This window comes from Lissotriton vulgaris, chromosome 10 (genome assembly GCF_964263255.1).
Source record: "Lissotriton vulgaris chromosome 10, aLisVul1.2, whole genome shotgun sequence".
Classification (NCBI taxonomy): Eukaryota; Metazoa; Chordata; class Amphibia; order Caudata; family Salamandridae; genus Lissotriton; species Lissotriton vulgaris.
This window is the reverse complement of record NC_141698.1, coordinates 139,471,193-139,487,500: the sequence shown is the minus strand read 5'-3', so window position 1 is coordinate 139,487,500 and position 16,308 is coordinate 139,471,193. Positions and strand designations below refer to the sequence as shown.

Genomic DNA, 16,308 nt, shown 5'->3' with positions numbered 1-16,308 from the left:
GCTCTCCTGCGAATCCGTCTTTGGCTGCCCCGGCTATTAGGAGCGGTCTTGTGAGTGTCATAGAATCTGCTCAGTGACATGCGATGCCCCCCTGCTTCCAGCCAACTCCAAGCTTCAGCAGTGCTACAAAAAGTGAGTAGAACCTTCTGCGATCACCCGCAAATGCACAGGGAAGAGTATGGAGTTGCGGATGCAGAGCTCTCGCATTCATCTCTTCACTGCCAGGAATGTACTTTGTTTCTTCTGCACTTCAAGGGCAGAATCCAGGAAGAAGAGGACTGATGCATTATCCACTTTGACTGCCTCCAATGTATGCACTTGCTGGAGCACTGCGTCTCGATCTCTAAAACTGAGCAGGCAGAACAGGAAGTGCCAGAGACCAGTGCCCGGCAGCAGGTAGCTCGAGGGCACCCTACGGGCCCTTTCTACTGCAAAGAAGGGGGACAGTGCATTCACCAGCATCAGAGCTCGCAGCCATTGTTCCGTGTACGCCACCGCATCTCTTCCTTTCGTGTCCTCCGGCAGACCAATAACACGAAAATTGTTGCAACAAAAGCAGCCCTATGAATCGTCCATTCTGCACTCAAGTGTGCGCAGCTGCTCCATAAGTTCCCGCACTTCAGCAGACATGGTCTTATGGGCTGGAAGGGATGGGTCCAGTTCTGCTTCCACTTCTGCAACCGTCCCTGCTAACTTACGGTGGTCCGCGTGAAATAGCGTGAAGTCAGACATGGTCTTGTCGATGCAGCCTTCTAATGGCGAGCGGGTCTGTGGTAACAAAGTCCCAATCTGCTCAACCACCCTGAGTACTGAGTCGATTTTGGATTCCAATACGGAGGGACCGGAGGGATCTGTCCCCTCCTCTTCAGGGACAGATTGCTTGGTGACCTCCATTGGTTGTGTGGCTGCAGTTCCCGTACCAGCACATTGCCTGCCCATCCAGTTGCTTGCCTGCGGCATATTGTTCTGTGAGCCCTGGGCCTGCAGGCAGCACTGGGTTATGTGCTCCGCGCTCCCCAGGTGCAGTCCGTATGCCTGTTGTAGCCAAACCTAAGCTCAACACAGCCCCCAAGATCAACCAGAGGCCCACGCACCCCAGTCAGCTCTGATGCAGGCCCGCACCACACAGATCGCCCATGAGACACCTCCAGTTCTGGAACGTACCCCCAGCGACGGTCAAGTGATGCACAATTTCCTGCCCGCATGCCTTTTGGGGTGTATCTTGCGATGGGGACGAAAGCCTTGACTCGCAGGGGCAGCTCCAATCGTGCGTGTCCACTCAACACAACCATCAGTCAGTTTATCCACTGCTTCTCAGGTGCCAGCCACGGGGCAGGAGTAGTGTCCAAATATGAGCCCTGTGTCTACAAGGTGCAGTCCACGCACCTCTCGTGACCACGTCTGGGGCTCGATGCAGCCTCAGTCAGATGTCCATGCGCCTCCACCCATTGAGCCACTAGGCTGCGTCTCTCTGGGCTTCTCTAGGGGTTCCCTCATGTCCGCGGCGGGTCCCCGAGGGCAGGCGATCAACATGCAAGCTTCTATTGTGTCCAATGGCACTGCACGGCCATCTGCCACCTCCTCTGAGTACATGCCAATTCTCTCACTGGCACGGCGGCTGCGTCCGCCTGGCTAGGCCATGGCCTGCCTCAGGGCTCTCAGGCCTGCTGACTGTTTGGTGTGCATGCCTCCTTTCTTGTCCTCTCTTGCCCGCCTGTCTGCTGAGCGCGCTGTTGGTGAGTGGGCCTGGGCTAGGTACAGCCACCTCTTGTGCTGGGCCGTAGCCAGCCACATCAGTCAAACCTGTGCCGGCCACTCGGGGAGCCACTAACAGTGCACTGGGTGGCCCAAGATGCAGGAATGGGCCGGGATTGCACGCTTCCCCCCTTGCTCCTGTCCACTCGACTTGCACGTCTCTGCAGTCGTCCTCCACTGTCTGCTTCGTGGCAGTAGCCGATTCCTCACAAGTACTACAGTTCCTCAGCCCACGCAGGGGTACCAGCTCGGCTGCCCCAGCATCTCCGCCAGCAACCATAAGATGGCTGCCAGCCACTTCTTTTGTGCCACCAGCACTGGCAGCCTACAGGGTCCGGGCCTCGATCTGTCTCGTAATCAAGGGCTCACGGGGTGCACACTGCCATCCAATGCACCGTGAGCATGCTTGCTTAGGGAAATGTTACCTGCAGACGGATGATTGTGCCGGATAATCAGGCTCTAGGCGCGGAGCTGCTTCAAAACGCGCCTGCCATGTTGGCTTGCAAGCCACGCCGTTCCAATAATGTCAATTGATTATCAAAGTTCTTGATCTCATTTGTCTTCTCAGACAGCATTGATAGTGAAGTCTATATTTTAATAGTAAATCGATTAAATATTCTAAAGCAAAACAGCATATGAACAGCCAACAACTTTTTCGCAGTAACTCAACCATTTCTTCAGGGCTAAAGGAACATTTTTATCTGTAAATAATTTCTGAACTGCTGATACGAGTAGATTTGATAGCTGGCTTGCCTGGAACAACGTAGGATTCTTGGTGCTATTTGTCTGCAGTGCCACCAACGACAAATCATCGCAAAAAAACTGAAATACATCTATTCATCATACGACTATTTATAATTCTAAATTCTCTCATAAACCACTCCAAAACCAGTTACCAACAGTTAAGTTCATCAGCATATCACTTCTCAAAATCCATTATCCAGAATAGCTTGTATTCCATTCCATGGTCCGCCGTAAGACAAGGGATGAAAACTCCTGGACAGACATCCAGGTCAATCACATCTGTTTAGTGACTTGGCAAACAGTCTCAAGTACATTCACGCAGAGTCACAGCATTACGCGCGTACCTTTACATTTTTAATTATGAATAGGGCCCTCTGTTTTCATTGGTCAGCTTTTCTTTAACAGATCAATAGTGGTGGCTCCTCCTCTAAGGCGGAGGAGCGTCACCCATTGTTCACAGAGCAGGGAAAACGATAAAATAAAAGTATAATAAATGAAATTATTATCATTTTTGTATGGTCAGGCTAGGGCGGGCGGGGTTTGCTCCCCTGACTTCGGGGAGGAGGAGTGGTTGAGCTCTCTGTAAAGTGCGCAGGAATGTTTGACCAGCCCTCTTTGGCTGGCTTAACATTCATGCGTACTGCGCATGTTCTCCATGCAGGCTGCATTAAAGCTTGCATGGAGAACATGCCCAGGCCCCCATTCCCTTGCTGAGCGCCGAACCACAGCACACAGACCAATCACAACCCTGCATTGCAGCGTTATGATTGGCTCTGGGGAGCCTGGGTGCTTACCAATCACAATACTGCATTGCAGCGTTGTGGTTAGCTGTGGGGAGCCTGTGTGCTTCCCTGTCTCGGAAAAGGCTCACTCAACGAGGGAGAGACGCGATGATGGTGAAATGGGGGCGAGATCGGGTAAGTGATTTTTGGGGGATTCAAAACCACCCCCCGCCCGCCACCCCGTACCTTACTGGCCCCCACTGCAGATCAATGCAATACATTAGTTGCATTCTTCATAGACTTTCAATGGAACAAGATGGATAAATACACATGACAACACTGAAAACAAAAGAAGTTTACAAATCTTTTTCATCACTCATCATAGCAAGAATACTACCTACTACTTTTGTAACACCTACTTCGCTTAAAGCCACAGAGTCCCTCCATTATTAACCTCGGTATTCCCTAGCCACTCCTCTCAGTCGCAATCCCTTAATGTGACATTCAAGAAGAGATCTCTGTAACGAGGAACAATAGTACTCGAAGAAGCAAAACCAAGTAGGGATGCTTACTTGAGAGGGGCTTTGTTCTTCTCCAATCAAAACTATCCTTTCAATTTAGAGCTTGGTGAGTTGAATACTCTAGCACAAAAATAACAGGCATACTGTCTACTGTATTAAAAGTGCATTATATCCTATGGCATTTGTAATATGATGGATGGAATATCCATCCCGTTTGTGATGGCGTATCCATTCCGCCAAACTCTAAACCAGGCACTAAGGTAATTTTGGAGTGGTTGCCTCTGAGAGTGCAATGGTACAAAGTGGCCATTTTTAGGAACATGGTTTTCTTTATGAATGACAACACCCTTCCATGTTTGGCCATGTATATGTGTAAATGATCCCCAAAACGCAACCCTGACATTCCCTGTACACACCACTAGAAGAAGATTGATCCATTTGTTACGCCGACAACTTCAGCAGTACTTTGACTTTTCACAGCTCTCATGACTAAGCGAGGTACAGTGAGTAGTGTAACTTACTGACTGTCATGGTGAACTCTTCTTCTGCAGAAATGCTTTGCCATACAACCCTGTCAACAACTAAACCTCTAGAGTCGTTCATCATTGAGAGATTTTTGAGAAGTACCCAAATAAGCACCTACCTTGAAAGCCTGGGCAGCCATTTTCAGGTGCATTTTGAGGTCTATGCATTTTGAATTCAAGGAACCAACATTAAAGGAACATGAACTTAGTTGCTAATGCAGAGAGGCTTTTAATAACGCCATGCTGCACAGAGCAGCCTGTACGACTTAAGATAGTACAGCAGCTTAGTCAACTTTATGCAACTGAACTCTCTGAAGGCACATCTAGAACTCCATCAAATGCAAGGCTGATTAGCATCACTAAAAGGGCAAGGCTCTGCATGTGTCTATCTCTTCGCTCTGAGTACCTCTTTCATCATTTGTTTAGCTCTCTCTCGTTCTCTCGCATTGCATTGTCTCCCTCCCTCTCCATTTTCTCTCTCGCATGCGTGTGCATTCATTTCCCTGATGCCGCTCACCAGGCACAAGCACGCAACGAGCTTTCACATCTGCGGAACAACTATATTTAAATCGAGCATTTAATGATGCACATTTTTAATTATAATTTATTGGCTTCTCCTTCGAAGTGTTTAAATCCCGGAGATTGGATGGAAGATCAAAGACGCAGAATCTGTTGCTATGAGATTTGCCTCAGAAACAACTCTGATGCCACTCGCTTCTCAGAATCGAAAGTGATTCTGCACAGTGCGTGGCTCAACTGCTGGCCTCGAACATTGGGGCATATTACCAACAACTAGCGATAATTTTTGTCTCTAACTTGTTTAGAGACAAAAATTATCGCCGCACATCGGCGATTTTTATCGCAGATAAACCTTGCTATTAACAAGGTTTATCGCAAATGCGATAAAAAACTGCCGAAATGCATGAATATCGCTGAAAAGTCAGCGATATTCATGCATTATCGAGCAAATGCTCTTAGCCATGTTATCCACCTCCCATTGGATAACATGGCTAAGAACTGCTCAGGGCAGGTGTTAGCTTTTGGAGATATTCCCGCTTAGCGCGAATATCTCCAAAAGTTGGTAATAGGAGATAGCGATGTTAGCGACTGTTTTCAGTCTCTAACATCTTGGCACGCCCACTTTGCATGTCATTAGTGATAAATATCACTGACATGCAAAGTGGGGCCCAAGATGGTCGCTATCTCCTACTAGCTGTCGCTAACTGGTGTTAGCGACAGCTTGGTAATAGGGAGATAATTTTATCTCCGCTTTCTTGGCTTTTAAAGCCAAAAAAGCGGAGATAAACCCCCTTGATAATATGCCCCATAGTTATTTAAAATTCACCTCAGTATAAATAAATAATGACATTTCCAAGGCTGCTGGCCCAGCAGCACAGAATTAATATGAATTAACAGAATGAACATGAATTTAAGCCAGGGGGGTAGCTTTTGACCAAAAGAGGAATTACCTACAGGGAAACGTGGCCTGTCACTCCCTCTAACCTACCCCGAATGGGATTGCTGGTTCAAGGGGCTGTCTGGAAATAGCAACACCCCCCTTAATCCAAGTCCGTCTCGGAGTTTCAAGCAACTGGCTAGGACCAATAGGCTAGAGGCCGAGAGTTTGACAATGGGTTTAACAGATGAATAGTTTTTTTTAGTAATGTAAGCGATAATTCAAGTCTTATATTTATAATTTGTAATGAGACAATTATTTCAAAAGGGTTAATCGTAACAGACAATAGCATCATTAGTAATACAGTGTTTCATTTATTGTACGAACTAACAAACAATGATAGTAGCATGTATATTAATGACTCAACTAAATGTTGCATGTTTGTTAAAATATCCACTCCCTAAAGGTATACAACTGTTACAACAAAGTTTTTACCACGCACTACCATTACAACGCAGGCATTACCACGCATACCATTACAACGCATTGCGCTGGGGGGCGCTCTCGGATAGGGAATAAGTATAATTTTATATCCAACACCTTCCCTAGTGTCCACGGGGACTGGAGTTGGAATATAAAATTATACTTACCACTATCCAGCACCTCTAAGCGCTATGCGTTGTAACGGTATGCGTTGTAAATACCGCATTGTAATGGTATGCGTGGTAAAAGTATGCGTTGTAACGTCATACATCCCTCTCTAAACAAGGCTGTTTTTTGCCACCCATCGACTTTAGTTTGATTCCATTTATCTGAGAAAGTTTGACTACTCTATTAGTTTACAATGGAGTTCTTTTACGAGCTATCGCAAAAACTGCCAACAACAGGTGGCTCGATTGGAGGGTGACTACACTAACAGGGGGGGCCCTGATGGCACAACAGAACAACGCATAAGTGACTTCTATTCAGACAACTGCTGTCATGACCACTAGAATCCCTAACACCGACATAAAACTCATCACATTAAATGTCCGGGGTATGCACACGGCGAGCAAATGTAATGCAGTATATGCCTATATAAAGAGGCAGCAAGCGCACATAGCCCTCCTACTGGAGACACATCTGACCGTGACAGAGGTAGAACGCCTGCATGAAAAATGAAGGGGTACCATTTGCGCCACAGCGTACTCAGATTTTTCCAGAAGGGACCCTGGTCTGGATTCGACCTGGAACTCCCTTTAAGGAGCAGGCGTGGGTAGTGGATAAGGAGGGGCGATATGCTGTGGTAGAGGGATTATTAGAGGGACAACCCATACTGATATGGAGTATATACGCACCCAATGTAGACCAAGCCCAATTCTGGAGTCGCCTCACTGGAATGTTAACCCATCACATGCTAAGCCAGGGGATAGTCGGTGGTGATTACAATTGCACCCTGGACACTAGGCTAGACAGATCCCACCCCCCATCTGAGCATTCACCAGCGCATAAGCAAACAGAACTTTTCAATATATGGGTGAAACACTGGGCATTGACAAATGCGTGGCGAGCACGAAACCCTACTACCGAACTGTACTCTTTCCACTCCATTCCACATAACCTATGAGTGCGCCTAGATAGATTGTTATGCTCCAGTACCCTACTCCCAAAAGTGCAACACATGGATTATTGAGGAAGTGTGCTATCGGATCATGATGCACACATATTGACCCTTAGATGGAGATCACCTCACCCCCCCATACCCACATGGAATTTGCAGCGAAACTGCCTCACAGACCAGGTGTTAAGACAAGAGCATGGGGAACACATTCAGGAACACTTCACTTTGAATGCGGGAACAGCGACATCCCGACTGATAGAATGGACGCATGCAAAGTGGTACGAGGGGATATTGCATACAGCAAATAGTAGGGGTGCGCAGTACACTAGAGAAGTCATTACAAGTGCCAGAACAAACCTTAGCTGACCTCTCGAAAAAAGCAGACAGGGACGAGGCCACGGCCAAAACAAATCACACGGAAACACGGCGGGACCTCCGCAAATATAATTTTAGGATGTACGCTTCCAGGGTTCACTGATAGGGCTATATTAAGTTTGCGGACATTACCCAAGCGATTAGGGTGCTAACACGGAACAAAGCACCTGGAATGGATGGCTTTCCACTCAAATATTATGGTACTTTCTAAGCCCAATTGACCCCGCACATGGTCTCCATGTATAATGACGCATTAGATAGAGGCGAACTACCAGGCTCCCTTAGGCAATCGATCATAGTTAAATTCCCAAAACCACATAGAGATCCAACGCTCCACTCTTCATACCGACCAATTACCCTCCTCAGCGCAGACTGCAAGATATTGGGCAAAATATTAGCAGAACGGTTCACCCAAATCCTGACACCATTGATCCACCCAGAACAAAGCGGGTTCATCCCGTGACGTAACACATCGCAAAATCTACGCAGACTATTTCACATACAAGACAGGATGAGAGCACAGTTCCCCAATGCGGCGTGCCTAATACTAGACCTTGAAAAGGCCTTTGACACGCTATTATGGCCGTACTTATTTGAGGTCCTCTGCAAAATCAACATAGGACCTATTCTGATGGCATACACAAAGCTCCTTTACACAGGCCTCACCTCCCGAGTCAGAATAGGTAAATATATCTCTCCAGCGTTTGCAGTAGAAAGGGGAACCAGGCTGGGTTGCCCGCTACCTCCCCTCCTGTTTGCACTAGTGGTGGAGCCCCTGGCGATACATCTGAGACGGGAGGGCGAGGCATGGTTTATTCCTGTGGCAGACAAGGTACATTGCGTGTCCTTGTATGCAGATGACCTTTTAATTTATGTCTGTGACACTACCCACGACCTAACATTTATCTGGGGGGCACTAAGAGACTTTGCGGAGGCCTCAGGCCTCAGAGTGAACTGGGAGAAATCTACGATATACCCGCTGAGCCCTCACATGGCCCCATTCGAAATACAGGTTGGAACTCAGTCACTCGCATGGAACGCCGAGGCGCCCAGATATCTGGGAGTGAGATTGTACCACTCCCCTGAGAACCTGTATGAGGGGAATCACCATAGGGCTTTGGCAGGGATTCGATCGGCGGTGGGGTTCTGGAAAACATTGCCCCTAGCCCCTGTAGGACGAGTGGCAATGACAAAAATGATAATGGTCCCCAGGCTACTCTACCACTTCACCAATCTCCCAGTTATACCACCACGAACATTCTTAAGGGACTAGATACCCTCCTCACCGAGCTGATCTCGGGAGGGAGTTGACACAGGGTGGCAGTGTCAACACTATACCTACACACGACTGAAGGGGGACTGTGAGCACCATCATTCAAGGCATACTTCCTGGTGGCCCAACTGCAGTGGTTGTCATACTGGACAGCGGGGCGCCATACAGGGGAGGCCACCACTGAGGAGGTATGCATACCACTGCTGGCAATCCCTAGGTTGTTATTACCGGGCACCAATCCCATGCCTACCCGGCCACTACAGATGTCCATAGCCTGCACATGTATGATGAGAATACATTGCATGTCCAAGGGTAGACCTCCATACTCATCCCTACGCCCACTGGTAGGTATCCCCAGAGAAGAGAAACACTACACCGCAGGCACTCTTCAAGTCTGGACCGACCTAGCAGTTACAGAGGTAGAATCCCTGTTCGAAGAAAGTCAACTTAGAACATACGCCCAGTTGACTGAACAATATGACCTCCCGCCAGGACAATTTTTAACTCACGGACAACTCATAGACAGCAGTCGTCTTTACTGGAACCCAAACGAAGGGGAACCCCGACACACCCAGTGATACATACCATTTTACACATGGGAGTAGGATGACACCTGGTTACGTGACTTTGTAAAGCCGTCTGGGAACGAATTCTCCTCTCCCTACAGCCTTTACGTCAAAAATGGGAAACAGAAATGGAAAAGGTGTTCAATGACAAACAATGGAGCACAGCCTTAGAATACCCCAAAATGGTCTCCAGGAACGCGCTGTTTCGGAACATACAGTTCAATGTCCTCCACAGAGCTTACCTCACGCCACACCGTCTTCATCGTTTCTACCCATACACACATTTTGCATGCCCACAATGTCAAAACCCCGAGGTGGACTTCAAACACATGTTCTTGGACTGTCCCACCATTCAAAACTACTGGGACAGGATCCACCGGACGTTCAGGGCAACAATTAATATCAAACTATGTCTACATGGGAAGCATGCGCTCTAGGGATCTTTGATCTTTCGCAGGCGGAAGACCGAAAAAGTACAGTACCACTTTATGTCTCTTGCCATCCTCTTAGTGAAAAGGGGAATAGCCATGCTCTGGCGGGCCCCAACAGGACCCCTGGAAGAAGCCTGGATAAGAGCTATGAAAAAATGGGGCAGAGCAGAGGAAGAGGTGATCAGAGAAGAGGAGGTAAAGGGAACCCATAAGCCTCCTATCTCTTTAGAATGGGCACAAATATTACACGCATGCTTGAAGTATGAATATGTGGACGTTGAACGTTGGATGGCCACATGGTGGTTGCTGTGTAGCAGAAACCTGTGTTGTAGTTTATAGGGAGATTGTCATTCTGTTGAAAAGAATAGGTTGGTTCAAAGTTGTTTGGTTTTTTGTTGGCTGCTGGGAGGTAAAACTGAGCAATGTCACTTAAGTTGAAGGTGCAGGAGCGGGTCCAGGAGTACAGGTTAGAATATACTGTGTCACAATTGAGCCACCTGTTTTTTTTTGTTTAAATTTGTTTATTGGTATTTTACTTTTCTTATTGCTTGATGACATTTTACATTATTACAATGCATTAATACTCAATTACAGTTGGGTGTGGAGTACTTGTAATCATAAGCATACATTATTACTAATTCACACGATTATAACCATTTAGTCCGTAGAGAGAGACTATTAGGGAGGAGCCCTCCTGTTGTTTTGAGCTTTTCAGCGATACTGTCTCGTGTTCGGATTGAATTTGCCACCAATGGGCGTGTATGAATATTTCGCTGTTGTGTATTCTTTCCTATGTTATCGTATCTAGTCTTGTCTGAATGTGTTCCCGTCAAACTGTCATCGGAGTTATATCTGCCGATGCGAACTTGTAAACTGTCAACAAGTTGGGTAAACTGTGGGGAAAGTTGAGGAGCTCTGGGTCTAAGAGTCAACAGGATCAATGGTGTCGGTGGTATCGTTTCCTGTTTACGGTGTAGAGGTGTGGTAGTATGCATGTGGCTAGGTGGGAGTGTGGAACCTCTCTCGCGGGGTACTCTAATGCAGTCAAGGGGGGATATCCAGTTGTGACGTCCACCCAGGATTGGCTCTGGACAGGTGGGTCCCACTGTGGAGCTTCTGTGTTGGATCTTGCAGGAGATAACAGTGAGGTCTGGGGTTGGGAGTCTGCGGGTGTCTCCGGCGAATTTGTTTCATGTGTGAATTAACGTTTTCCAATCCCACTCTTTTGAAGAACCACACATCCACGCTTTGAATGAAAACATCCTTGCCTGCCAACTTACACCCAGTCAACATCCACCCAAACTCCAACCAACATCAACAACAGAACCACAACCACACCGGTTAACAGTTATCAGTATTTATGATATGTGTACTTGAACCTTGTCTTCCGCTCAGACTATACCTCCCTAATTCGTTCTCTTCAACCTGTACAAACACAACAACACCAGTGTTTCTAAAATTCAAAATCGTACCTTTCTAAAGGTAACTCCAAACATAAACTAATTCCCGTCTGCAACCAGCCAACCTACTCAATTTAATGCCTTCTACCTCTTTGTATAATTGAGACTTTCCTACGTCTCTTTCTAAACCTTCCGCCTTACCTCTTAGGAGTCAGCTCACTTTTCTTTCCTTCAATAACCCCACAACACACCTCCACAACCCAGTTCTACAACCTCAACCTAGACAAAATTCCTCAACAAATTTAAGCCTGCCCGATTTCTCCCAATGGTCACCTAAACACTGGTAAATTTGTTTTCTCGTATCATGCAAACCTTATCTATGAGTGACAACCAACAGCCCTATAAAACTACACTGATGTCTAATGTGCGCTTGGCAAAGCCAAAATGGGATATAACAGAATGTAAGTTTATGTAACACGAAGCATGACAATTCAATGCGTATTTTAATTTATCCTTTGGCCCTGTGTCCCTAACATCAAGCCTTAAGTTTAAGTCTGCATTCAGCACTCAGAATACATGTAACCCATGCAACAATACTTGAATTCCCTACATGCACTTTGGGTTGTCATAACTTATTTAAATGCTTCTCTTTTCTTCTCAATCATTACAGTAACAAGCACTGGCATTGAGTCATCTCCTATGTTCGAATAGCCCACTCTTGCTTAGCTGTGCTCGAAACCAATCGATGCCTATGAATTGTAAAATAAAATGCAAAGAGAGTTTAGACACCATTTTTGTTCTCATCACACTATGTAAGCAATCCAAGTTTTGATGCCTTCTGTTGGACTAACTGAAAATAAACTGCAACTATTGCTCATGGCTTTATTTTTCAGACTTGCACAGAATGATACAGATGGCAGTTCTACATTATCAGAATACAAAGCTGCCTTGAATATTATTTTCTTACCCAGGTGCAAAACAAATATGTATCGCCACATCCTGTATGTAATCCACAAACAAATCTGAGTATCTGAACTATGAATGCCATTTTGTAATAGAGAACACAGTTTAATCACTAGAATAAATCTAATAAAGGTTGTGTGATCTGGCACCAGGGCATAGCTATTAATAGCGCAGCATGTGCAGTAGCACATAAGAATGGTGGTGATATTAGCCCATTAACCACATGGCTGCTGGGCGTTTCCCCCCCCCCTGTGCTGGAAATTGCCCTTTTAGTGGCACCATGACGAGCTCAGCTCGTCATCAGCACACGACACCCGTGGGTGATGACGAGCTGAGCTCGTCATCAGCATCGAAAGGGTTAAATTCTACATACAGTTATGTTGTACTACCAAACCAGGGGATGCGACAGTCAATTTTCTTTGTTTGCATTATCCCCCAGGACACTCTCGCTATGTCTATTATCGGACAAGTGTTTTGTTTGATCGATTTGGAGAATGACTCAAAATAAGCATCCTTATTTTGTGTAGAATATATATATTTAGTCCATTAGAAGCTGCTTTGCCATTTTCGTTCAGGGGTGCCCGTTTTCTGTTGAAAGCTGTTTTTTCTTTATTGGTCACCAAGTAAACACCAATGTTATGTCTTCAGACATATTACGGGACTTTCAATTTTCCCTTGTCCTCTTTTTATCTCACGAAAAAATACAGGATTGCCATCAAAGAGTGTTTGTCATTATATTTCCAAAGGTACCAAATATGACATATCTATCTCCTCTCAATCATGACTTACAGCTTATTTAATATAATAAGGAATCGCCAACGTTATCCTATGGGAGGGGGAGGCCGCACTGTAGTGAAAAATGAATTTGGGAGTTTTTCACTACCAGGACATGTAAAACTTAAAAGTACATGTCCTACCTTTTTATTACACAGCACCCTTCCCTATGGGCTACCTAGGGCCTGCTTTAGTGGTGACATATGTAATAAAAGGGGAGCTTTAAGGCTTGGCTACATGTTGTAAATGACAAATCGATATGACAGTGTGACACTGCATTTAGGCAGGCTTGGGATAAGTTTTAGAGTGCTACTTGGGTGGGTGACACAATAAGTGCTGCATGCCCTCTGGTAGCATTTAATGTACATGCCCTGGGTATATGGTATACCACTCTACAAGGGACCTACAAGTAATCAAAATGTGCCAGTTAGGTTTAGGCCAATCAGACCATGTTTAGGGGAGTGATCACAAGCACTTTAGCACGGGTTAGCAGTGGAAACAGAAGCAAAAAAATCCTGCAAAAATGGGAGGCACGTAGGCAAAATGTTTGGGGGAAGACCACCAAAAGGCTGACAGGTCTACAGGCACCTAATTAATCCACTTCAGGTGAGTGAAAAGTTGCATTAGGCCTCCTTGAAATCAAATACATCATATCACATAGTTATCAGCAACAAGAGCCTAACTCCCTAGGTGAGACTTCAAAATGTAATACATTATGTCATATTTGCCTTTATCTTTAATTTTTCATATTTGCCTTAGTCAAAGATATGCACTTATTGGCACATCTCAGCATAGCCTAAAATAATATTTACTATGCTAGGCACCAAATATTCATCACCAATGCACCATCATCCATGCTACCAGCAATGTGTTTGGTATGTTTTATCAATGCTCATAAATAAATAAAAAATACAATCAAAAGAAAGCTATCAAAAACTGCAGAATGCTGTGATACGTTTAACTATTCCCACTGATTAAATCCCTCCAATGCCCTCGCTTAGATCTCCTCTGAAAACCAGGGGGCACTACTCTGTGACAGTGATAATATTATTGTCTCCAGACTGAAGCCCTTAATATGACTAAGGGACTGACAGATTTCATCAGGTTAATAAACCTGCCTAAAAATAGGTATTTCTTCACATGGTAAATACCTCATCCCAGGCTACTGGTAGTTACCAGAGGCGGAGCCCTTTGCAAGGGCGCCACTCCCATACTCACGGTCTTATAGTTTAACTGAAAACAATGAGGAAAAACATATGATAACCATATTATTGCATGTTTACATTGTGTTGGTAGTAATTGTGTCAGGTTTTGCTGTGCCATGTTGTAGTAATATCAGATATATGTTGCACAATTACTGCATCACTCATACAATTTCAACTAAATGGAGGGTCTGGATTTCTTCCCAGTAAAACACATTCCAACAGCACTCCATACAATGGTGCATGTGTTAACCCTGGGAGGAGGTTAGGCGAGTTTACCAGTTTATTTATCATGCTATTCTTTGATGAGGTATTCACCGACAGGTTCATTTGCCATGCCTCTCCCTCTCCGACAAGGAAATCCACTGCAGGGCATTGCAAATGAAAGATCACCATCAATGGCAGGGCTTTAAATGGGATGGGTCCTGCTGGTGCTGAACACCGGCTCCTTAAAAGCAGCTGAAATGAGTCTCTATTGTGTTCTCTATTTTTACCCTCACCTTCAGGGTGAAAACAAAATCGTAACTCTGCAGCAGTGCAACCCTTCACTTCCTTTGATGTGACTTCAAAGACACTCCTTATAGTTCTTTCACAGCCTCATCATTTCAGAACTGAAGCATTTTCAATATTCTATACAACAAAGCCATGGTAGTTGCTTATTTAACTTATACAACTAACAACAATTGGCAAAGCCAATCGTCCTGGCTTGTAGGTGTAAATTGTTAGTTGTTGTAGTATATATCTGGATACCATGACAGAACCAGCATAATACCAGTAGGGAGGCACACAAGTCTCAGGGCAGATTTTTACTTTGTCTATTTTTAAGCAACGCCTTAATTACATCGGCCACACCCTTCTGAGAAACCACCTAGTTTTTAATCCCAATTAAAGTCCTGATCAAGGGCATGATGCAGCTTCCCGAATACCCATGGTGCAGGGGACCCCTGGTGCTCTTGCTCCAAAGGGTCCCAGCAACCACCTACCCCCCTTCCCTGAAAGCCTGTCTTGGTGTGAGAAAGGCCCGTCCACAAACTTTGCAGAGGGTCTCCCTCAGGTTTCTCTACACGTCTTGTGACAATCCGACAGGTGACTGGACGTTCATTTAAAAAAAAATATAGGTAAAACCTATGTCCAGCAATCCTTCTTTAAGTAGACAGAGCACCCACTGGAGTATGCTTAAGTATGTTTATTGTCTCAGCGCCCGTAGACCCGTTCAACTGTCACTACATTTAACACAACACATTCTAATCTGACCTCACAACATGACGAATGCCCACATCTTCATGCTTACACTTGAATACTACACTGTGGTTTTCTAAGAAATGAAAATGTATAAAATAAAGAAAGGTATGCATGGGCGACATGCAAATTCCAACATTTAGAAGCCTTGTAATAGTAAGGTTTAATTTTCTCATTGCTAAAGGTCGTCTTTACCTGCTGAGGGTAAAACAGTCATATTGTGGTATTGAAAATCCATGGGGTTGCTTGAAAATCCAGTCACCAACTCTTCCATCGTTAGGGTGCCCAAAGGATTGTCTTTCATTTATTTCATCGTATTTGGTGGCCGATAAACAGGATTCACACCATCTCTCAAGGCTCTGCAAAAGGAAAGGCATTTTTAACATTGATTGATGCATTTCCTGGTAGCCTGAAAAGCAGTTCTAACTACTGAATATGTTAAAATGGTATCCTTTGTTTCTCCACGAGGGACGTAGTAATGCAATGAGTTTTGAGAAATACCAAGTATCTAGTACCATCATTTTATAGTTCAAAATGCTGCTTCAACAATTCAATATACAAAGACACATGTATGATACACTTTCACAAACAGACCCAAAGATATGTGTTGGTTATGTCTATCGACTCATTGTCAGCACACCTTACTACCACCACAACTGTCTTACCACACCAATTGTGCTGCAGTTTCAGCCAGGATGCCTTGATACCAAAAGGCAGGCAACCAGGGGCTCCCCAACCCACAATTCAATACTGCCATGCAATCCAAGCAACTCTAACTCCAGGAATCACTGTTTGCACTGTCATGAACCCCATTTTACCCCAA

At 45.3% G+C, this 16,308-nt stretch overlaps 1 protein-coding gene across 1 annotated transcript in view; it reads right to left on the bottom strand.

Moving 5' to 3' along the window:
• The window catches only part of LOC147684845 (melanin-concentrating hormone receptor 1-like), a 248,801-nt gene extending 232,985 nt beyond the window's left edge, over positions 1-15,816 (bottom strand). The window contains exon 1 of the mRNA XM_086942396.1: positions 15,681-15,816. Coding sequence (XP_086798522.1) covers positions 15,681-15,789 — 109 coding nt within the window. The 5' untranslated portion in view covers positions 15,790-15,816. The remainder of the gene's footprint in view (positions 1-15,680) is intronic.
• Between the last annotated feature and the right edge of the window lie 492 nt (positions 15,817-16,308).